General features: G+C 39.0%; 1 protein-coding gene across 3 annotated transcripts in view; it reads right to left on the bottom strand.

Moving 5' to 3' along the window:
- Positions 1-24033, bottom strand: part of BNC2 (basonuclin zinc finger protein 2) — a 413802-nt gene extending 389769 nt beyond the window's left edge. For all 3 annotated transcript variants that reach the window (XM_059926408.1, XM_059926410.1, XM_059926411.1), the window contains exon 1: positions 23929-24033. In XM_059926408.1, coding sequence (XP_059782391.1) covers positions 23929-23931 — 3 coding nt within the window. In that variant the 5' untranslated portion in view covers positions 23932-24033. The remainder of the gene's footprint in view (positions 1-23928) is intronic.
- Between the last annotated feature and the right edge of the window lie 1210 nt (positions 24034-25243).

Raw genomic sequence — 25243 nt, 5'->3', positions numbered from 1 at the left:
AAATTCTGTCCATTGTCAAACTTCCCATAACACAGTTGGGATTCAAACTCAGGCCTTTCTGACTCATATGCTTTCTATCCCTACGCTACCCTATACTGCTTCCTACTACACTATAAATATTTAGAACATTTGCAACATTTGTAGATAAGGCAATCAGAACCATAAGTAACTAATCATTCCTCAAAATGCAGGTATCTGAGCTAAACTGCATCCACAATCAAACCATCATATCACCAAAGGCTAATCAGGTCATGAGGTGTACCTGTCTGTCATTTAAGATAAAAGTGCAACCCTTATGATCCTTGACTGGTTTTACCACACTGCGGTAGTTACATGCCTTGTTATGAAGTCAATCATACAAAGTTTGAAAATGCTTAAACAATGGACACATAAAACGTGTCAAAAAAGATAAAACTTCAAAGTAAAAGATTAATCAATGAAAAAGTTGGCATGCACGATGGGCAACCATTGCAAAAGATTTTTCCCTAGCCTATGTCTGCAAAACACTATTTTATGGACATATTTTTTGGAGTTTCAGAGGCTGTTTTACCTTATATTAGCTATTTTAATGTAACTGCCTCCATTATGTTTTTGACTGCTAAACTAGTAAGAAAATTCAATTTTCTCTTAGAAAAGAAACCATTCTTCTCACTGGCATCACAGTTTCCAAAATAATTCATGTAGGTTTAAGTATGATACTTTCTGTTCAGATGATAAATGAAAAGAAAGGAATGAGCATTTGGCACTTGCCTTTGACAGACACCATGTGAGGCATTTTCACATATGTTATCTCAAAATACTCCAGGTAGCAATACTATTATATTTCATAGGAGAGAGCACAGTAGGTCAAAAAGTAAAGGATGCCAAGGGCTAGGTGGAGAGGTGAATGGAGAGTTACTACTTTGGGGTGTAGTTTGCTTTTCAAATGATGAAAACATTCTAGAATCAAATAGTGGCAATGGTTGTACAACCTTGTGAATATACTAAAAACCACTGATTGTACCCTTTTTAAAATGGTTAATTGTATAGTATGTAAATTATATCTCAATTTTTTTAATTACATAGTCATGGTAAATGTTAACATTTGAGAAATCCAGGTGAAGAGTATATGAGAATTTATTATACTATTTTTCCAACTTTTCTGCAAGCCTGAAATTATTTCAAAATAAAAAGTTTTTTTTAAAAAGGCACAAAAATATGAATATAGTTAACGCTACTGAACTTACGCTTAAAAAAATGGACGAGGGCTTCCCTGGTGGCGCAGTGGTTGAAAATCTGCCTGCCAATGCAGGGGACACGGGTTCGAGCCCTGGTCTGGGAAGATCCCACATGCCGCAGAGCGACTAGGCCCGTGAGCCACAATTACTGAGCCTGCGCGTCTGGAGCCTGTGCTCCGCAACAAGAGAGCGAGCGATAGTGAGAGGCCCGCGCACCGCGATGAAGAGTGGCCCCTACTTGCCGCCAACTAGACAAAGCCGTCGCACAGAAACGAAGACCCAACAGAGCCATAAATAAATAAATAAAATTTAAAAAAAAAAAAGTAATGTTGTTCGTTGATTAGAATTCCATGAAAGTCTTTGCATTAAAAAAAAAAAAATGGAGAGGATAAATTTTATATTATGTGGGGTTTTTTTTTTTACCACAATTAGAAATAAATAAATAGGTAAAGGAATTTGTACAACAAGATTCTACCTTAGTAAGTAGAGGTATCGGTATTCAAATGCAGGTCATTCCAACACCAAAGCCAAAACTCTTGTTAGAAGCCCAAAAAAGGGCTGATTTATTATCCTTGGATTGTGTTGAGACGTTACTTATGGCCATTCTAAAGCTGCACACTAACACACACACCTAAACTGCTTTTTCATAAATGAAAACTACTGCCGACTAAGTGGGTTTTATTAAATGCTTCTGAGCTACTTTAAGGTTGCCACATGACTATGAATGTGTGTGGAAGGAGAAGAGAATGTTTCTGTACTATTCTGTATATTAAATAGTGATTCCAGACTGAATATTGTTCAAATACAGGGCCTTATGTTGAAATTTCCAGTCAAAATTTCAGAACTGGTACTGACATGAGAAAGTAATGAATATGTAAAAATATTTGTTTTTATCAAATTCTGGTTTTATTTACTCTAATGTTTTTCTGTTGACTTAAAAATTCTTTAATTCTATAGCAATTTCTCACAAAGATAATTATTTTCTCTAATTACAAAAAAAATTAGAGACATGAGTTTCAACACACTTATATAATGTGCTCATCTGCCAAACACTGACACACAATACAATGGGTATTTGCATAAATGGGTCTACCTGGGTTTGACTTGGGAGCTCACAACTAAATATTCTTAGTATGCCAAGTGTATAAAATATCCATATACCTTTAGAAATCAATTTACTCAAGAACATTAAGAAGCGGAATTTGGGGTTCCATTTCTTAAGCTGCAATCAAGTATAGAAAGCTGACCCTTGAACAACATGGGGGTTAGGGGCACCAACCCTCCACACCATCAAAAACCCAAGAATAACTTACAGTTGGCCCTCCATATCCCTGCTTCCACATCCAGGATTCAGCCAACCTCAAATCATGTAGAACTGTAGTATTTACTACTGAAAAAAACCGGTGTATAAGTGAATCCAGGCACTTCGAACCTGTGTTGTTCAAGGGTCAACTATACTAAAGGGAAGGAATGGGGAAAGCAGGGAAGGGGAGGGAAACATTCCTTTAAAAAAAATGTCAGGTAGGAATTCCCTGGCGGTCCAGTGGTTAGGACTCAGCACTTCCACTGCCAGGGCCAGGGTTCAATCCCTGTTTAGGAAAATAAAATCCCTTAAGCTGCACAGCACAACCAAAAAAAAAAAAGTCAGGTGGCAATTCTAGGGGGAAAGCGAATCATTTTTACCAATTTTTTTTTTTTCATATCAATAACTATCCAGTGATTCCCAGCAGAGGCACTGACATTTTGGGCAGAACAAGTCATAACTGAGGATAAATTCTTCTGCGGCTGGGACAATGAGATGTCCTTGGCCCACTACATAGCAGGAGGCACTCCAATTCCACTCATTTGTAACAAACAAAACCATCTCCCAAGATTTCCAAACACCCCGTGGAGGTGGCAGCACCCCCAGGTCCAGAACCCAGACAAGCTGTAACATCTTCCCCGTCTCAGTGTTTCACAGCCAACTGATGAGTGGGAAGCTGCTCCCATCCGTCAGGCTGGACGCCAAGGCTGTCACGCACAGCCAGGGTGCCCCACGTTTGGAGATAACCCTCTCTCTTACGGGGCCCATCAGCTGCAAATTCAGATTTCCACCGTCAGTTATTCTTAACACCAAACACTGGCATTCATTTGATTGACACCACAAAAACTCTAAGAGAAATGAACATTTAAAAAATGGAAAGACTTTCATTATTTCATGCATGCTTTTTACAGTCACAGTCTTCAAAAGTTACATGGCTTAGACCATCTTACTTTTTAATGTAACAGGTCATGATATACTGATTAGAAAGAAACCACTGGGAGTTCAGTTTTCAAAACAGAAGAGTTATACCAAGAATCCAAACCCCACATGTCAGAGCACAAAACGTTCAAGTTCAATGCCTCTGCATACTTAAGTTACCAGAGGACAGAAACAATGCAGAATTTATAAAAACTGATTTAGTATAAAATACAGAAGACAGAGTTAAGTTTGAAATACAGAACTGCAGAGTTTTATTTTCAACTATAATGAAAGAATGAAAGGAAAGAAACTTCAAAGCTAGGAATACTTAAACTTAATGAGAAAAGAAAATCTAGCATTTTTGGTGTTAAATTTTAAACAGTTATCAATCACAGAACTGCATCATCTTTTCACTATTTCTTTAAGCAAAGCCCAATAGGTCTGCCTGTTAATAATAAAAGTCATTGTATTTCTTGCTTTCAAAAGTATTTAATCACCACAAATTCTTTGGTAGAGTCTTTCCCAAGTTCTGACTAGAATCCTGTAAGTCTACAGAACTAGCTCACCAGGGAACACAGCACAACGCTAAATACCACAATCTATCACCAGCATTAACTGCTCCCAGCCCTAAGACTTTAATTGCGACAAGACTACAGCTCAGAGCCTGAAGCCTGGTAAAGTCCTCTTGCAGCAGGCAGGGACAAGGACCACATATTTTCATACATGCTGGTGCATATTACACACTGTTTGCTGCCCCAGTCACAAGCATGTCCAAGACAGGATTTCTAAACTAGTCGGTGAAAATTCTACTCAATGCATTTTCATAGAATGAGCCCCGAATTATTTTAGACCCATCCATGAAGATTAAGTGACCAAAGCACCATCAGGTTTGCCAGTAGCTACAACCTTCTGACAAACTTTGGGAAAGAGAAATCCAATAAAATTTTGTTATCACAACACTAGACTGTCAATTTCCAATTTATAAATGAACTATCACAGTCAAAACTGCAAAGTGAGTCAGTATTAGCGTTTATCATTACTGTTAAAGACAGATGTGCTTTTAAGAACCACTGGAATTTTTTCTTCCCTTACAGTACACTATTTCTGCAAAACACAAAGTGGATGATATATTTAAAACAGTAATATCAGTTTACAATGTCAAGTTACTGCATGGTCGAAAACTTGATTTCTATAGCAGGTCCTCAAGATAAAACTAAAATCCTCTGCTGCGGTAGGTCTACTTTCCAATTACTAGAAGTAAGCATATGAGAGATATAATTAGTTATGACACTAGGACAGGCATACATGTTTCAACACACACGCAGCTCAGAACAAAGTTTTTGGCATTATATGACAGAGGACTTAAACCAAAGACTCAAAGAGAGGTTATGCAGTGTGTGTGTGTGCATGTATGTATATGCCTTTTTTTTTAATTTAAAACTTGCCACACCAAATTATTTCTTTAAAATTATAAGCATATTTTGATTTGTTTAAACATCTCTTTAAAGATTTCTCAGGGAAAAAAAAAACACCCTGCGGCTTTCATTGCGCCTACATTACAAATTAAGGAAGCTGACTTTATAAAATTCATTTGGTGAAAAAGAATCACCTTTCAAAGAAGGCTGAATGTTGGCTAAACACATTTAGAAAAGTCTGATAGTCCTAGTCTTGGATTTCTCAATCAGGGATGAAACACTAATTTCTAAAAATGGAATATACAAGGCAGTACAATTTAACTTTGACCATTAAACGTCTGTCCAAGATATACTGCCGAGACAGCCCCAAACCAGAATCTTTCAGCAGAGCTTTAAAAATTAAAACATGAAACTACTAGATAAGTACATTACTAAATTATGATCCACTTAGGATCATTTATTCCTTGATAAAGATAGAAAGATGAAAATTTCATAATTATATACCTAAGAATCTACATAGCAGCATGTGAGAGCTGTATAAACAGTTGATTATAATAAAGTATGACTGCACTCAAATGAGGGGCAAATTTAAGAAAGTAAAGAAACAGATTACATACATACATAAAAAACTGAAATTCTGTAAGATCCTACTGTGTTTGATCTCAAAGATTATAACATGAAATATTCCAAAACTTCCCTTTTCTAAGAAAGGGTCTTGGTTTAGGCCTGGATTCAGCCAAAGATTTTATTAAAAAGAAATTTATGATGCAGTAGTTTATAAAAACACAACAAAACTCAATCTCATGATATTCTGAGAAATATCGAATATTAATAAATGGTTCTTTTCTTTAGTTTCTTATCAAATATAAATTTCTTTTCCTGAGAATACTAATCCAAAAAACCTAGAAAGGTCCAATATCTCATGGTAAAGAGATGACACCAAAAAATGGAAGTAGGTTTCAAGTCTGACAGCTTCCATCTTCCAAGTCATGACTGCCCTCAATTTGCATATGGAATTCCATGGACAAAGTCAGGTGTAGGTATTGTGAACGGGTGTTGGAAAACACAGAGCTTTTAATTAAGTGCATTCTCAAGTATAATAAGCCACCCTGGAACAAGATAAAAAACATGGAGAACCCATCCAGCTAGACCTTACACTCCCAAAGGAATCATCATACATGACAGTGAATTATGACAAATCCCATCTTATGGGCCAAATGGTCCATGAAGACAGCACATGTGTTTCCTACAAAGATAGTATTAATGATGCACTCATGTTTTGGTCGAGCAGAGCTTTCCACCTTATAACAGGGCCTGCTAAGAGCCCTCTCTACCTTCACAGAACTATGTAAAAAGCTTTAGTAAACTACGTATGTATAAGTTCACTTTGGGTTTGGCTAAAAGAAAACACCCAACAGTTTACAGGTGTTTACTTCTAATACCAGTTGGTCTTAACTTTCTTTCAAATCAGAAAGTTCCAAAGTTTCAGAGAATTCTGGGGGAATCCAGAAACATCTAAAGTTAACTTTTCTGGAGTCAAACTTATTTCATTCCTTTTTATTTCTTGAATTCTCATGCCTAAAAATCTTCTACAAACTTCAAGATAGGGTGTGGGTGTGATTTCACAAAATAAACTGATTTTTCAAAACTGCTTTTAATATTTTTAACAATAAAATTATGCCAAGATCTATAAATTCCACGCAAAATTAGCGTTTTGTGCTGTGGAGAAGAGGTTGGAAGATGAATTGGAAGAAAGTTTAACAACACAGCATTTTCCGAGAAGGTATAACTAGTGCATTTCTCAACTGAGAACCAGAAAGTAATCATAAAGAAACTGATAAGTGTCACCTGAAACTACAACTTACGGGAATTCAAAAACAAATCTTAAAACATAAAAAACAAAATAAAATCATATTCCCCTTTAGCAACTACTCTTTCCTTTGACTTCTGTCATCTGTCAGTATAGACAAGACTGCCTCAGAAACAGTTTATGTGCACAAATTTGTACTTCACTTGCTTTCTCATTTCTCATGTCCCGAGTATTTATTTATGCCCCACATATACAGATTTACTGAAACTAAGACAAAGTATACAATATAAGCTATGTGACAATCGTTCTAATTTCTAGCCAAAGAGCGCTACATAAAACCATTTTAATATCATGGAGCACTTATGCAGTCTCACATCTTAGGTAAAATTTTCCTTGATCGTCTCTGCCTTCAGAGGCCTCCTCAGGCCACAACCTATAATACTTTTACTCAGATTTCACAAGATCTACACTGAAGTACAATCTATCAGATACTTGCCACGTGCAGCCCAGTTGCATAAGACTACAAAATACTAACACAATTTGATGGTTAGAAAAATGTTTGTAAGCATGCATGTATGAATCTATATATGCAAAAAATCTCCCACCGGTTCTCCTAGAACCAAAAGAGTTTCTATGGATATTAATAGGAAGTTCCATTATTGGTGGGGAAAAATAGTCAATATGTCTGAGTTGTCACCTCAGGACACTGCACTCATTCCAACAACACTACTATTGTTCAAAATGTTTCTGGAATTTTTCCTTTGTGACTATTTCCAGAGCCAATTCATAAGTTATATGAGAAAAATCAACTGTGCCAATTTTCTTCTTACCAAAAATAGAATTATTTGGCTTTATCACCCACCATGTTCATCAGGCTTAACTTCTAGACAATTCAGAAAACCAAAACTTTTGTCACAGAAAATTTGCTGGCACTGAAGATAATTAAAAGAATTAGATACAGGCTGTCCAAACCCAACGCCAAATGATGAGCTCCAAAACATTTTAAGCTAACATCAGTGTATGACCTTCTAGGGTGACTATTTTATACAGAATAATACTTACTTGTATCTACTTATTTTTGGTTTTCAAGTTTCCTTAGCACATTTATTAGTATATTAATTACTTTAATGTTTCACTCAAGTTTATGAATCTTATCAAATTTTTATTAACAAGTTCTTCGAATGTTATAAAACTTCCTTTAACTTGAGAAGGTACTAAAATGAATACCTAACTAGGTTTCCTTCCGAATTCTAAGTTTATCATTTATTTATTTCCCCATAGTGTCTTCAAAATTGCATATATTGTAATTACAAAATGGAACTGTAAAACTTAAAATGGTGAATTGTATGGTATGTGAATTATATCTCAATAAAGCTGTTTAAAAAAAAACTGAAGTCACCAAAATACCCAGTTAAGCTTCATTAAAAGGCCTAAATTACTAAAACTGACATAAAAGAATTATTCAAAAATCAACCAAAAACACAGATCACCCCAAACAGACCAATCAGGTAGCAAGCAAACTTGAATCATCACTTAAAATGGCTCAACATACCTCCTCATATGGGTTAGTGCAGGTACAAAGGGCCCCATTACAGGAGCAATTTAACTCAAGATACCTGAAAATTCTACCAGAAGTTGAATATTAAGGACTATCTATCAGTACACACATGTGTGCTGAATTACATAAATAATATCTCACTCCCAACCCAATATTAGATCTGTACAATTTTCTGAATAATGGGAAAGACTTTACACATTCTCACGAGTGGTATCACCACCTTATTACTCAAATGCACATCTGTGAAAAGCCTGATTACGGAGATATATTTTGCTTTAAACAAAGTTAACCATCGTGGTCCAGATCATGCTCAATCCATAGCGTCAAATTTGATTGCACAATGTATCTCTTATACATGTACTATAAGATACCATGCACACTACAAAACACAAATATAAAAATAGGAGAATGAGATAAATCGAATTTCATTTTCCCCAGGTCTTATAGGATGACTTTTGCATACCTCTTGGGGTGTTTACATCTACTCTGGAAACCACTACTCCAATAAGCAGTTCAGATAATTGCAACAGCAAATACCATAAATAACCCTCCAAGTAATAACTAAGATCCGATAAAAACTGATAAAAAAAAATCTGTTAATGATTACAAGGAAAATCACATGCAGGTATATTCATTCACTCAATAAACATCTGCTGAGTGTTTCCCATACCAGGCACTGCTACAAGCAGCAGAAATTCAGAAATTAACAAGACAGGCAAAGGTCCCTGTTCTTATGGAGTTTGGCATCCTGGCAGGAAGGTGGACGACAAATAATAAACTACATATAAGTAAACAAATTAAGTATCTTTTCTAGTGGTGATAAATGCCATGAAGAAAAGAAGCAGGGATAGAGGTCAGAGAAACATACAGGGTGGAAAGACAGCTGGGGGACGAAAGCTATCAGTAAGTTCTCTTTGAAGGGATAACATTTTCGAGGAGACATGAATGAAATAAGGGAGCAAGCCATGCAAAAATCTGGAAGAAGAGCATTCCAGGCAGAAGAAAACTGCATACAAAGGCCTAAGGAAGGTAGGAATTTGGCATACTCAGTGAACAGCAAGAAGGTCAGCATTATGGGAGCAGAGTGAGCGGTGGTAGGAAATGACTTTGGAGCACTGGGCAAGGATTACATCTTACATGTCCTTTTCAGTCACGGCAGGAGTTCGGATTTCACTGCAGGTGTGGTAAGATGAAAGAAGACACTGGAAGGTTTTGTGATAGGGAAGTGATTTCTCCGTAAAGAGTCCTCTGGGTGTAGTGGGCAGGACAGAGGCAGGAATGGAAGCACCGGGCCAAATAGAAGCTACTGCAGTATTCCAGGTAAAGGGTGGTAGGGCTTTGACCAGGGTGATGGTGAATGGGTGGAAGTCAGGAGACAGATCTAACAGGACTTGCCCAGTAGATGAGGGGCACAAGAGGAGGAGACCCTGAAAGATCCTGAGGAAAAACGTGGTGAGCAAGGAGGTTGGGGAGTCACATAAACGTTAAGTCTCACGGCACTCATTTTAACTGGCCCTTTGTTTTTCAATGTATTTTTCTAACTATATTTTTATCAGTGTTCAACATTTCCTGTGCAATTTTTCCATTCTCTCCGTCACCACCCTCACTTAATTTTTGGTTCTGACACCTTTTCAAATTTAAAATTTGGAATACATTAAACCCTATAGGTTTAAATAATAAAATTCTCACACTACACAACCGTACCACAACTGCTCTGAAACTTACAGACTGCAGACTGAAATAGGACGCAAGGATGAAAGCTGGACTAGATCTAAGGAAATCACAGCCAACAGGAGGCTCCCCTGTCCACCAACATCTATCCTTCAGGCTCAGTGGATGTTCAGTGCCTTATCCTCCTACCTTCTCTTCTCCTAACAAATGCTTCTCTGTAGTCAAAATCTAATTGATATTAAAGTGTTCTAAAGGAAACAAAAGACTAAAGTAAAAAAAAAAAAAAAGAAACTAACTGGGAAGTTGCTGGAATCAACCAATGTGAAGTCAAAGGTACAGATTTAACTTTTTGGTCCTTTTTGGCACCCATGAAATAGTAAAGAGATGTTGAACATCACACAATGTGAAACACTGAGAATCTTTAAAATCTAATCTTGGCTCTAACTGTATAATGGAAAAGAGAATCCCAAAGTAATCGAGGAACTTTTCTATCACACAGAAAATAGATGCAGAGATTAAACACACACACACATGCACACACACCCCCTTACTGACTTCTCAACTGCAGTATATTCCACCTATATATAAGGACAATCTCAAATCATGATATTTCTCTACAAGGTATTATTAAACAATAGAAACTTTCTCTAAAAGGTATTTAACTGGTCTTAAGCTTTATTATTTTAAAAAACAACAACATACATCTTTTTCTCCTCCTGGAAACTGCAGCCTTATTCTGTGGCTTCCCACCATTCTCACCTACCCATATACAAAACACATTACATGTAAGGTAGTAGCATGAAGTATCTCCCAAGAAATTTAAAATGAATGAAATGGGACTGCCATCTGCATTAGATCCATAAAAAACCAAACAGATGCAAAGTCACCTTAACAAGTAGCTCCCAGGACAGTTGCCTAATATCTGCTTGAGAATATTAACATATCCAGAGAAAAAAGAATTTATCAGTCAGAAGGTGAATGGGAAGCAGAAAAAAGCAACAGGGGTCAATTTTGTCAATGCTCTTCCAAGCACAGTCCAGGAGTGAGGAGTCTGAAGGGTGCATTGTAAACAGAGGCCAATGGAAAGGTTTTCTCTACAGAGGGAGGAGGCCCTTACACCCTCCACCTCCATCCCTAATAATCTCTGATCAAATTCCAAGTTCATAAAGCAATGAGCAATATTTGGATTATGATTTGACTCCCTACTTAAATTTCCCTGCAAAGGAGAGAATGTGCTAAGCATGCCGATAGGCGTAGTACGGAAGTATTTCACTTAATAAGGTATGTAGGTACACATATGTTCACATGGCGTGTGTGCAGGCATGCACATGTGGGTATGTAATCTCCACCCCTCAGTCAGTGAACAGCTGAATGAGTCCATGAAGGACTGATCTCTTTTAAGCGTGTATTGACAAAATTAGATTTCTAAACATACAAAGACCAGTGGAGTCCCCTGGACCATGGTTATTCTTTCAAGATAATGAATACCCTCCTGCCAATGAACTTTGTGCTCCTTCATATTAGGGTTAGAACTTCTACCTCATCTGATAGACATACGGTGCCGAACAGAGTGTCATGTGTATCACAGAAATGCAATCGCCTGTTTAATTACAATCTAAAATACTGAAAAGTTGTGTTATGCTGTGGAAAATAATGACAACCACAACTCCCATGCCTATGTGAAATGTACCACTTGAACATAAAAACCTGATCATTTTCAAAAGCATCTTTTACTTTTACCAAATCAGTATACTATTGTCTAATGTTTCATGCAAATCTACAGCAAGTTATTCTACATATAGTAACAAACAGTTACCTGCTGGCTGTTAACAGATTACTTTGGCATATCTGTATTTCAGAAACACAGTTTGACAATATTAATGAAATATTCAATGATACACTCAATATTCATCCATGCCATCCATAACATATATCTATGACTACAAAAAATATTGTACCAGGCATTACTGCAGTATGAAAATGCACATATGTGTCAAACCCTTCCCCCTCACACACCCAAAAACAAAATTTCAGTGAACTATATTATTCTGATTTCTCCCTCTCCCATAAGGAAGTTGCAGACTATCAGTTTGTCACTGATGCTTCTACCTACACACACGCACACACATTTCATTAGATCTAATTATCACAGTCCTCTGTACACAGAAATGTCATGTCAGTGACTGGTTGCTGTTTATGGACATAAGCGAAGCTGCAAAGACCAATGGACACACATAAATCCTTTATGTGAAAATATTTTTTGCAAAGGACTTACAGGGTAAAAAATATGGCTTAACACGTGGCAGAATTTCTGAGTTTAAAAAATATTTATCTACTTTTTCATATTATTCAGAGTTAATGTACTCTGAAGTGAAATTAATGTTTTAGTCTATATCAAAAACCAATATGAACAAATATTATGCTTTGTTTCCTATCACCATTTTGAATGAGAGGAAACTGAACTATCATATTGTACTTCCAGAAGCTTACCTGTTAGTGTACAGACGTGTTAGCAGAAAAAAACTTCCCTAATCCACTAGAGTAAAATGTGTATTACAGGGAGATTAAATACCATAGGACAGAGAAATGAATGGGCTTTCTTTGTATGGCTGTATTTTTCCAGGTAATTACATACTTTATGTCCTTAAACCATGAAAGGTACCATAACAGTACACATGATTTTGTCATTCCATATATATAAAACAAGATACATATGAGCACGTCATAACATGTGAAACAGAAAAGTAGCATTGATTTATTGCTCAACATTAATAAAAACTGTGTCATTTGTTATAATGAAATTTATTATAACCAAAAATCAAGTGTATGGTAAATATAAGATTTTCTACCATACAATTTTTATAAATGACTGTAAATCCTCTCTAGAATTTTCACCAGGAGAAAAGTAATTGTATGTCATAAGATACAATTTAAAATTGGCTAATTACTATTTATGTAACTTAGGTAAACATTGATGAGGGGGGAAAAATACATACTCTCCACATATATATTTGATCAGTTCGCCATCTAATTAATAGTTGATACTGAATGAATAATGAAACTTTTGTCCAAACTAACTGGCAAAAGGCCAAAACCAGACAATGTAGCTAAGCAAGAACTGCTCATCAGAATACTAGGAAAGCAATTACTTTAGATGGAGATAAATATAGTTGTTTCTTAGCATGAATAAAGAAAAATTAGAACTTTAAAAGGGAACAAACTTTTTTTTAATTCATCAATGATACAGCATAGCTGCCCCCAAATTACGTTATCTTTCATTTGCTCTCAAGCTTCTCTAACTCAACGATGAGGTATATTAATTACAAAATTTGTCAGGTAAACTTTAAAATAAGCTCATGTCTCCAAATGTGCCATGCCAGATTTGAACATGGTATTTATTTAAAACGTAACTGGACCAGTTAGTTTGGGTTTGAGATCATACAGTAATTTTTAGTTTTAATCACTGGTGGTGTTTTTTAGTTACAATGGAATATCTAGGAAGACAAATTTTCTCAATAATGTTTTTTTTCCTTTCCTTTTGAGCTATTTATGAAACTAAAAACAATTATTTCTAGGTACTTAATTCCACCCTCCAGGGTATGAAGTGTATCTCTTATATAGAACACCTAGAATGCTTTTAAACTCAATGATAATTAAGAAACATCAAAGCAAAACCAGGGTGTTACACAGGGAGCTAAGAGCCATCATCTTTTGGCTACCAAATGACATATTTCTTGTCCCCTGGAGTATCACCAAGAGTTTTTTACCCGAACGATAGATGTATTTTCCTAACATAGCCTTTACGCTTCTTCTGAGTTTTAAAAGTAAACTGCTAAGGGCAACAGAAGAAAGAATAGACAGATAAGACTACATCAAACTTAAAAACTTCTGTACAGCAAAGAAAGTAATCAACAGAGTGAAAAAGCAACCTACTGAATGGGAGAAAATATTTGCAAACCGTATTTCTGATAAGGAGTTAATATCAAGAATATATAAAGAACTCCTACATTTCAACAACCAAAAATCAAATAATCCAATAAAAATGGGCAAAGGACTTGAACAGCCATTTCTCCAAAGAAGATATACAAATGGCCAACAAGCATATAAAATGATGCTCAACATCATTAATCATTGGTAACTTCAAATCAAAACAATGAGATATAACCTCTCATGTGTTAGTAAGGTCACTATTTAAAAAAAAAAAATCAAAAACATAAAGTAACAAGCATTGACAAGGATGTGGAGAAATTGAAACCCTTGTGCATTGTTGGTAGGAATGTAAAATGGGGCAGCAGCCACAGAAATCAGAAAGGAGGTTCCTCAAAAAATTAAAAATAGAACTACTATATAATCCAGCAACTCCATTTCTGGATATATATCCAAAAGAATTGAAAGCAGAATCTTGCAGAGTTATTTGCACACCCATGTTCACTGCAGCATCATTCACAATCACCAAGAAGTGGACTCAATCTAAATGTCCATCTAAGGATGAATGGGTAAAGAAAATGTGGTATATACATACAATGAAATATTATTCAGCCTTTAAAAAAAAGGAAATCCTGTCATGTGCTACAACGTGGATTAACCTCGAGGACATTATGCTAAGTGAAATAAGCCAGTCATAGAAGGATATATACCACATGATTCCATTTATATGAAGTATTTAAAGTAGTCAAATTCTTAGAAAGTGGAATGGTTGTTGCCAGCATCTATGGGGAGGGGAAAAGGGGAGTTGTTGTTCAATAGGCATAGATGTAAGTTTCCATTTTGCAAGATGAAAAAGTTCTAACAATCTGTTGCACAGAAAGATGCAGCTAACACTACTATACTGTATATTTAAAATGATTAAGTTATTAAATTTTATGTGATATTTTTATCACAATAAAAATAAACTGCAAAAGAACCAAGAACAGCTAAAATAATCTTGAAAAAGAGGAACAAAGTTGGAAGACACACACTTCTCAGTTGCAAACAATGCAGAGCTACAGTAATCAAGACTGTGGTATTTGCACAGGGATAGACATACAGATCAGTGGAACTAAGTGGAGAGTTCAGGGGGAAAAAACCCTTACATCTATGGTCAAATGATTTTCCCAAAAGGTACTATGATAATTCAAAGGGGCGAAGAACTGTTAACCAATGATGCTGGGAACAACTGAACACCCTCATTCAAAAGAATGAAGCTGGACCCCTACTTCATATTATACACAAAAGTTAGCCCAAATGAATCAAGAACTTAAACGTAAGAGTTCAAACTATAAGGCTCTTAGAGTAAATTTTCATGAGCGTGGGTTAGACAATGATTGCTTAGCACACCAAAAGTACAAACAACAAAAGAAAAAATAAATTGGATTTTGTCAAAATTTAAAGCTTCTGTGCTTCAAAGGACACCATCAAAAAAATAAGACAACCCACAGAATGGGAGAAAATATTTTCAAATCTTGTATCTAATAAAGACTTGTGTCCAGAATACATAAAGAGCTTACAACTCAACAATAAAAAGACAACCTAAATGAAAAAAGGGTAAAGGATTTAACAGACATTTCTGCTAAACAGAGAAGATATACAAATGGCCAATAAGCATATGAAATGATGCTCAACATCACTAATCATCAGGGAAATTCAAATCAAAATCACTTTACACCCACTAGGATTGTTAAAATTAAAAGACAGATAGAAACAAGTTCGGAGAGGATGTGGAGAGATTAGGAAACTTATACACTGTTAGTGGGAATGTAAAACGTGCAGCTGCTTTGGAAAACGATTTGGCAGTTCCTCAAAAGGTGAAAGGTAGGGACTTCCCTGGTGGCTCAGTGGTTAAGAATCCGCCTGCCAATACAGGCGACACAGGTTCGAGCCCTGGTCCGGGAAGATTCCACGTGCCACGGAGCAACTAAGCCCATGCGCCACATCTACTCAGCCCACGTGCTGCAACTACTGAAGCTCGTGCACCTAGAGCCCATGGTCCACAACAAGAGAAGCCACAGCAATGAGAAGCCCACACACCGCAACAAAGACCCAATGCAGCCAAAAATAAATTTATTAAAAAAAAAAAAGTGAAAGATAGAGTTGCCACATGACTCAGCGATTCCACCCCTAGGTATATCCCTAACAAAAATGAAAACAGAACACAGGCACACAAATGTTCACGGCAGCATTACTGGTAATAACAAAAAAGTGAACACTACTCAAATGTCAATCATTGGATGAATGAATAAATAAAATGTGCTACAGCCATACAATGGAATGTTATTAATTGTACTTTTTAAGCATATGAATTGTACAGTATGTGAATTATATCTCAATATAGCTATTAAAATGGTAAACAGCTCTGATTATATAGTCTTATCACATAAAATATAAAGTGCTCCCACTGGAAAGAAATATAGAAATTACAAAACTCACTTGTTTTACCAAAGATGAAATGGAGGCTCTCAGACCTAGGTAGACTAGAATGGGACCTGCCTCTAAACCCAGTCCCCGGGCTGTTCTCACTCTGGAGTGGACAGTGGTGCAACTGCTTTCCAAGGCGTGGTCAGCCAGCTGAGATACTGACTGCATGAAGAATAGGTGCAGAATTCCTTTAGAGAGTAGCTCCTGACATGCATTCCTTTTCTTTAACTACCACATGGCTTTTTGGGGGGAAGGTAAAATTACAGCCTCAAATGTCCCTCCTTCCTCTTCTACTTCTGCCAACACAAACCATAATGAATGGGAACGGGAATATTAGAAGGGGCAATGTTAACACACCCCTGCCTTGTCCGTGGGAAGGCCACCAGGTCACCTGAGATGATCAAAGTACATTCATCTTACTATCTGCACAGAACTTCCATCCAATGGTCAAGAGACTGGGACATGGCCCTGGGCTGGCTGGGCACTTAGCTGTCAATTACTGAATGAATATGTATTTCCCTGCAGAGTATCATCCCACCTGAAGAAAGGAATGTGGAAATAGCTCATCTCTCCTCCATGAAACAAAGATAACTTGGCCCACAAGACGCCATGAAAAGCTTAGCAGAGAAAGTTTCAAATACAACTGTGAAAAAGTTAGCCTTGGCTAAAGAAGGTAAGGTCAAGTAAAACTTAAAAATCACTTTATAAGGATTCAGTAATAAATCATTCATATATTTGCAAAGCTACTGGGGAGCCCCAAAAAAGTTTGGTAAACTGACAAAAATTATTTAAATTAGAAAGACAAAAATATTCTAGTCGCCCCTAGCAACAAAGATTTTCCTAATTTAAAAAAATATATGAACTTGTGGGTAAAGTGAGATGCAGGTATTATAATTTACCATTTTCTATTCAAATGTGTTGAGAATTCTTAAAAAGTAATCTGATGAATCTTAAGATGTTGAGTAATATTTTCCAATCCAAAGTCTGCAAATATTGGTCTTTATTATGATTTGCAAATAATCCAATGATCATCTTTTTCTTCCTTTACACTGAGGCAACAAGGCAACTGCATTTTTAAGGAATCAAGGGATAATACAGAAGATGCTAGAGGGAAATCAAAAGGGGAAAATAGTAACATAGGAAAATAAATAGGCTACATTATTTTACATAGATTTTAAAATACATATATGACATCTATGAAATATCTCTTAAATTCTTTTCTAGATATGGAAGAATTAACAAACTGCTAATAGATCCATTTACATAGATGATTCAGTCAGTATAAAAAATAGTTATAATACACTGAATAGTCACCAGAAACATCACTCGGGTCCTCTGAAAGATTAAAAAATGAAAATAAGACTCTTCCTTGCTGTCCAACTTATTCAATTCTCCCCTCAAATGAAGTTTAGCTGAAAACAATGCGACTGACTTAAGCTCCGCACAGGCAAATCTTGGCAGCCCTCAACTCTGTCTATCTCCTTGGCCTGTTAAGCAAAATTCCTTCACAAACTGTTGGTCTCTGCAATAACTCCTACAGAGCTCATTACTGCCAGCATCGGCCTATCCCCCGTGTTGTGCATTTATCCCCGGGATGCATGTCAACATGTGGCACATGTCCTTGACGTGCACAGAAGGGCTGCACCCCAGGACAGCAGCATGCACGACAATAGTGTCGACTCTCACTTCTCTATGGTTGCTGGGATGTAACCGAGAAATCTAATAACTGTGACAGTGGAGTCTTTCGGTTTTTCCTTGCCTTTCCAGACAGTGAAGCTGCACAGACACTAATGAAAGGTTAAATGAATAGGAATGGTTGACAAGAGGTACAATGAAGAAGGAGCTTGGTAATCCAGACACTGAGCAGAGATCCTTGGCTCAAGCAGAGAAAGGACAGCACATCGTCGAGTCACAATATTTAAAACAGCTTGCTATACACAGAGGCTTTTGTGTCTGGGTACACGTCTGGCTTTGGACTAAAAAAAAAAAAAAAAAGACACTGAAAAGGAATTTCAGCATGGGGCACTTTGGCAAATGTAAGGTCATAATAAGAGAAAAATGTTTTGTGTGGGTTCTTACATCTTTGTACTGAACACAAAAAAGCAGAGACTATGAACTCGTGAACCACAAGTTCCAAGACAATACTGTACATTTTGACAACTATTAAATACTGTATCTAGAGGGGTGGCTTGATGCGATTCCCACTGGTAAAATATACATGCAGTGACTCATTTAGCAGCTCTACATTCTGCCTTCCTTGAGGAAGAATTCCTGAATGCTCATCTTAGAGTTCTATAGTCAAGGTCTAGTCTTCAAGTGATTTGTTACGAATACTACCACCAAAACTCTCAAACCATCTTCCACTCACTGCAAAACTTCCCAGCAGCTTCCTGTAAGGAAACTGAATTTATCACCCTAGCAATGTGTAAAGTACAAGGCAAACTTTTTTGTAATTTCAAGTGACTGCAGTAGTGAAACATCCTCGGCTAGAATTCTTAATTATGGAATTAACTTTTTTTCAGTTCCCCACTCACTATACCTTAAGGGAAGGTTATATTCCTTGGGGAACTGATTTTAAATTATCATAACAAGGCTATTCAAATCACCAAGAAAAAAGTGCTCCAGAATGTCAAGGGAAAAATAAAGCAAAAGGAAAAAAAACTGACATTGTTAGATACAGATTTTTTTAAAGGAAAAAAATGTATGACTCTGCTATGGCCAAACATTAAAAAATGATATATCTGTAAAACTGTTCCTATGCATAAGCACAAGTTAGAATATAGTTTCACAATAAATGGTAAAATCGTACTGAGAACATGCTTTAAAACAAGGGAGCCTCTTTGAACAGCCAAATTAAATTATAGCTGAACTCTTGCTTGTACTGAGGGTTCTAATAAGCCACAAATAAAGACTTTTATTGGCTAGCAACATAATGAGAGCTACTGTGCAGAAGATTAAAAAAAGACCAATCTGGGTAGTTTATCTCACCGATTGTATTATTTACTTAAATGGTAAATAAGTTTGTCCAAAGTAATGCTATTAAAAACTAGCATATAAATATTAAAGCGCAATTATGATCAATGACCATTTAAAGTAAACATCACAGATTTTAGTGATAAACAAATGTGAAATTAAACAAATATTGAAGTTAATACCACTTAAGTTCTATTTCTTTAAATTTAACTAATTTATTGATCCCTAATACACTGGCTTTATAAATGGTTTACTATTTATGCTTATATCATGAAGTATTTATCTTAAAGGAGTTTTCTCTCCAGAGTACGGCAGTTATGCGTATAACTACTTCAAAAAAAAGGAGGTTGCCCTGAGTGAACAGAAAGAAGGTACCCCCCTCCTCAGTGATTTGGTAGGAAGTTCCTTTTAACAGAACTTTGAAGGTTGGCCTCTTTAACAGACCTCCATCAGTTGACAAAGCTACAAACAGTACTTAGCAAACCAAAACAGATTTAAAATGTATCGGGGTGCATTTTGCTTGATCCTCAGATCATCTGAAAGGTAGAACCCTAGAAATCTTAGCTGACTATTTGACTGTTCTTGGAGACAGTTCTGCTGCTTCTATCACAGCTAAAAAAAAAAAAAAAAAAAAGAAACTACAATAGCACCTCTAAGCCTAAACACTAAGCCAGTACTCATTATCTCTTTTTCTGCAACATTTTGATTGCTAGAGTGATTTTTAAAAAAAAAAAAAAAAACCTTAAGTATATCTAATAAAATCATGAGGCTCCCTCTAGCTCTTGAGAGAGGAGTTTACTAACCAATGATCCAATGATCCTATGTAATTCCCATCCAACAGGAAAGATTTGAGGAGGCTGCCTCCCTTCCACAGAAATGTTTTTCAACTGTTTCTTGTAAGGATGTAGATGGTAAATGAGACCAGCTGCAGAGGAATTCAGAAAGCACTGCTCCTCAAGTCCGCAATGAGTTAAGAATCTATCAACTGCTTCCAACCTAAGCCTTAGATACAAAATTCTATAGTGAAACTTTAACCTGTTTAAACTATATATAAACTCCCAACTTAGATTTACCCACTTGCTAAAACTAAATTTAATCAAAAAATAAGGACATGCATGAATGAGTATCTATCTACAGACGTTGTTACTTGTAATCCGGTCTCAGTTCTAAAAACTTACATATAAATTCAGGATCTTGAAATTTTTTAAAAACATTTTATTAACAGTGTATCTGTGGCTTTTATATAAAAGAGGCTGATGGTAATTTGTAGAAAACATGTCCATGTACCATAATATTTATATACAACACTGTTAATAACTTTTATTGTTTAATCTTTTCTGCTATTCAGCCCTAGATATTTTGGGATTGTCATTATTCAGAAGACTATAAATACAGTCCAAGTATGCCATTGATATTTAGTCTACTTTACAATAGCCATAAAAGACACACAGTCAACTGGCAAATCATTTCAAACAAGTGAAAATGAAAAAATGCTAAATCGAACTCCTACTACTCATTAGGACCACCTTTCAAATACTCAAGGAACATTTAAAATTGTCTGGAACCTTAACTCTAAAATTAAAAATAAAGGGAACCACTACCTTCAAGTCATCACCTATTGGGGGCTCCCTTAATATAAGAAATATTCCCAGGAACAACAACAAAAAGGAAAGCTCCCCCCACCCCCGCCCCTTTTTGAGCCAGTGTCCAATTTCTTCTTTTCTGAACAGCTGTATTATCCAACTTAAGTTGCTCTGCTAATTTCGGTCCCACAAGGACTAACTTGGAAGGCAAAAAAATACAAGAAAAGATCAATTTGCTGGGAAAGATCAAATGAGAAAACTGTGGGGACAGCACCAGGTCAGTGTGTGGAGAACTAAGCAGACCTGTTCTTCATTAACTGTGGCTCTCTGGGGATGTCACACACTACCTGTCCGTGGGCTTTATTGAACTGCCTAACCCGCCTCTCTGTTCCATTCTTCTGGGCTCAAGTGAATCATATCCTGCTGCTGACAAGTTAGCAGGGGACTGCGGCTGCAACATGAAAGTACTTTTCTTTCTTGTCTAAATCAGGCAGATTTTTGAAAAGACGACACAGCATTGACTCGTGACATGGCAAGATGAAACGAGAGGTCTGGGCCGGTCTTGGAGCTGTGCAGATAAAAGTAATCAAATGACACTCCTGGAATGCAAATTGGCATTCTTGACTGCAGCAATTGCACAACCATGAAACATCCCTGACAGCAAGCAAGATTAGGACAAAATGTTATGTAAAGCACTGAACTCAAAAACTCTCACTTGAAAATTCAAACTGTAACACTTACATTTTAATATAGCAATAGTCAGCTCCGCTTTTGTCTGCTGCTTTTTGTAATCACATATCCCTGCCTGACAGATATCTTACATTTCAGGGGGAAGAAAAACGTCAGGTATTGGGAAGGTACGACTGCTATTAATATTTTCTTCCTATTTATTTTTTAAAATCACGCGAGGTTGGTTCTTTTTCAAAGCCTTACATGCAAACAACAGCGAACTTAATATTCTCAAGGACAGTTTGAGACTTTCCTCACAAGATACTCAAACCGAGTTCACGTTCAGCCTCAGTATTACTTCCCTCAGGTGAAGACACTCCTGTACGTTGGTAAAGTGATTAGCAATCTGGATTTTACTACTCTCCAGGAACAGAAAGAGCAGCTCCAACTAAGAACTTCTTTAAGGCTGAAGAGTTTAAATAAAGCAGCGATAAATGTAACACAGAACACAGATACCCTATGAAAGTTCACAAGGGATTTTTTGGGTGACTCCAAAGGGTCAATCAAGCAAGTTCTATTAACTTGCACAGGGTCTCACTACTCTTGAGTATGTCCTCAAGTCAGACACACTACACAGGAATAAATTCCACCACTTAAATAATGTATGTGTGTGCACAGTAACATCTGAAACTGCAGAATACAAAGCAGTGGGTGACAAATGCGCTTAACCACTGTTCAAAGTGATTAGTATTTGGGAATAGATGTGTAGACAAATAGTATATAGGCGAGGGGGGAAGGGAAGGAAAATAATACCTACAACCGGCTTGTACAGTGTTCTTGTGTAAAATGCGGCTATAAGAAAAACCCTCAAGTGCTAAACAGATATATTTAATATTTTGTTTTGACGCCTCCACTTAAATACAGATTCCAACCATTGCAACTGTCCACGAAGTACATAAGAAATAATAAAACAGGCCACTTTCTGCCACTTTAATCCTGGGTACACAGGATTATTTCATGATGTCTTTTGTACATCAGTTTTACACAGCTTGACTCTAGGGTAAATGCGAACCACCGTAAATCGCACACTGCTTTCAAAACCACTTTAATTTCTGTCAGCTTTACTGTAACCTCAGTCCTGGGCTCACGTTTTTTTTTTTTTTGTTTTTTTTTTTTGGTGCCTGCATTTGACAGTCGCATCCCCTACACTCCAGTCGTGACTTTGATCACTGAAACGAGATGTCACATTAGGAGGAAGGGAAGAGAGAAAAAAAAAATGCCAACCCACTATCTCCCTTTTTCTTACATAGTCCATCTACATGCGGAACGCAGTATATCAGAACCCCAAGAGGGGGTAACAATAGCAGCAAAGGGTGGGAGCAAACTAAAAGGAAGGGAGTGGTCCAGCCCCATTTCTAACAAATCACTTCCCCGAAAGCGGACAGAGCGCTCAGCAGCCGGCGAGCTAATTGCCAGCTGCCTCGCTGCAGAGAAGCTGCTTCGGGTAGAGGGGCTGTGCTGGAATCTCGCTTCGCAACGCCTTCCCATCTTCTCCACCACTTGCACTTGGAACTTTTTTTTTTTTTTTTTTAAATCGCAGCCTCACTTTACAGAGAATTTCACCCAGGTGTAGGTGGGGTATTTTTTCTTTTTTTTTTTTTTTTTATCCTGCCCTCTCCCCGGGCCCCAAATGCCACCCTCCAGTCAATGTGTAAGTAACACAAATCGGCTCCTGTCGAACTCCACTTCAAAATCTCTCTCTCTCTTTAGGGTTGATTTTACTGCCCTGCGTTTTACACATTCTTCAGAAAACCTCCAGGAGCACTTCCTACATCTTCTTCATTTACAAAGGGAGGGTTCCCCAACGGGAGGGCGAGGAGGGGAAAATCAGAGGTGCCGGGGACCGGGCGGCGGTGTCCTCCCCGCGCGGCACACCAGCGCGCCCAGGCGCCCACGCCCAGCCGCCGGCCCCGCACTCGCGGGCAAGTTTTAAAAGTTACCGTGGGTCCAAACGGCGTTCCTCTCCGCCCCGAGCTCCTTCCAGCGCTCCATCAGCCCCCGCCTGCCTCCCGGCCCGTCCCAACTCCCTGGAGCCGCCTGCCCGCTTACCGCTCACCTTGCCCCGCCGGCCGCGAGAGGGGCAACCTTCCCGAGCCCCCCTCGCCCGCGCGCACACCCGCCCTCCCACCTGGAGCTCTCCTCCGCCACTCGGGCCAAGTTGAGGGGCGAATTCGGGAGCGGGACCGGGGTGGACTGGGGCTCTCCTTTCCTGCCCGCCCTCCCCAGCGCCCCCCTCCACCTCCCGCCGCTGGACTGGAGGAAAACACGGCCCCCGGGCGGCCCCCGAGGCGCGCCGACGCGGGACTCCTTTCTTCCGAAGTCTAGAATAAAAAGGAAAGGAGGGTGGAAACTTCTTACCATCTCGGCATGCTGGTTGTCAAGTGCAGCCCCCGCCTCTTGGTCTCCTCTTAGCGGCCGCGCCTGGACCAGCCCCTCCGCCGCCTCACGCTCCTTCAGTCTCGGCCTTTCTTTCCCTCCCCCTCCCGATTTCCTCCGGGCAGCCGCTCTCGCCGCCTCCGCCTCTCCCCGCCCGCCCGCGAGCGCCCTCGCCGCGGCCCCTCTGCGCTCAGGTGACTGATTTACACCCGCGTGCAGGGTCGCCTTCGCTCCCCAAGTCGGAGCCTGCTGAGTTCCCCCGGTTCCTCGGCACAAAAAAAAAAAAGGAACGGACTGTCCCGGGAGGGGGCTGCTGGGGGGCGGGGTAGGGGGGGGGAGAACCGGCGGGCGAGGTGACCTCGGGCGGATTTGCAAGCCGCACAAGTTTCTCCTCTCTCTCTCTCTCCAAAACTGTCGCGACTACAATGTTGTTTCCCTTTTGCAAAATAAAAGTAGGTTGGTTTGGTTGGTTGTCCTCAGATTCTAGGGGGCTAGTGAAGGAGGATATGTTTCTCCCGCGCCCTGTTACTTTTTTTCTCTCCCCCTGCTCTCTCTGGGAATGCAAAAACAACTTTGGCGCCCCCCCGGGGGGTGCGGGCTTGGAGGTGGAGGTGGCCGGTAGCGCCCAGCTGTCAAAAACGAGTGGGGGAGACCGGAGGGGAGGCTGCGAAGCGCCGAGGAAAGGGCGCGAACTTTATTCCGACTGCAGCAAACCGCGGCGTCGCTTTCCTTTTCGGGCACTCGCCCGTGTGGGTCCCCTATGACCAGTTCCTCCTCCCGATCTGCCGCCACCCCCTCCTCCTCTCCCCTTCCGTGCCCCCCGCGCTGCCCCGCGCGCCGCTGGGGAAGGCGAGGGAAGCGGAGGAAACCCCAGGGGCCAGAAACTCGAGACGAGAACGTGGTGGGCGAAAAGGCCAAAAGTTGCGCGCGGCTGGGGGGAAAAGTTTTTTGGTGGCGGCGTGCTTTTGTGCCGGGCCAGACGCCGGCTTGCGGCGAGGGCTTCCTTCCCCTTCCCCTGGTCTGGGCCGAGGGCTGGAGACGCCGGGGGGAGAGGAACGGCGCTGCCGCCTCCGCGGGTGCCCGCGGGGGAAGACCGGTCACATCTGTGGGTGACACTCAGCCGGCCCGAGTCGCCCTGCCCCGGAGATGCAAAAACGCTGGCCGCAGGCTCAGCGCGCACACGCCTGCCGCTGAAGGACATTTCTTAAATGCAGGCAAAACACACTCCCGGCCGCAAGAATGAGGAGGAGGGGGGTGAATTTAATCACCGTCATCTTCCTAACGTACACTTTGTGCC

This window comes from Balaenoptera ricei, chromosome 6 (assembly GCF_028023285.1).
Source record: "Balaenoptera ricei isolate mBalRic1 chromosome 6, mBalRic1.hap2, whole genome shotgun sequence".
Taxonomy (NCBI): Eukaryota; Metazoa; Chordata; class Mammalia; order Artiodactyla; family Balaenopteridae; genus Balaenoptera; species Balaenoptera ricei.
This window is presented reverse-complemented; position numbering and strand designations above follow the sequence as displayed.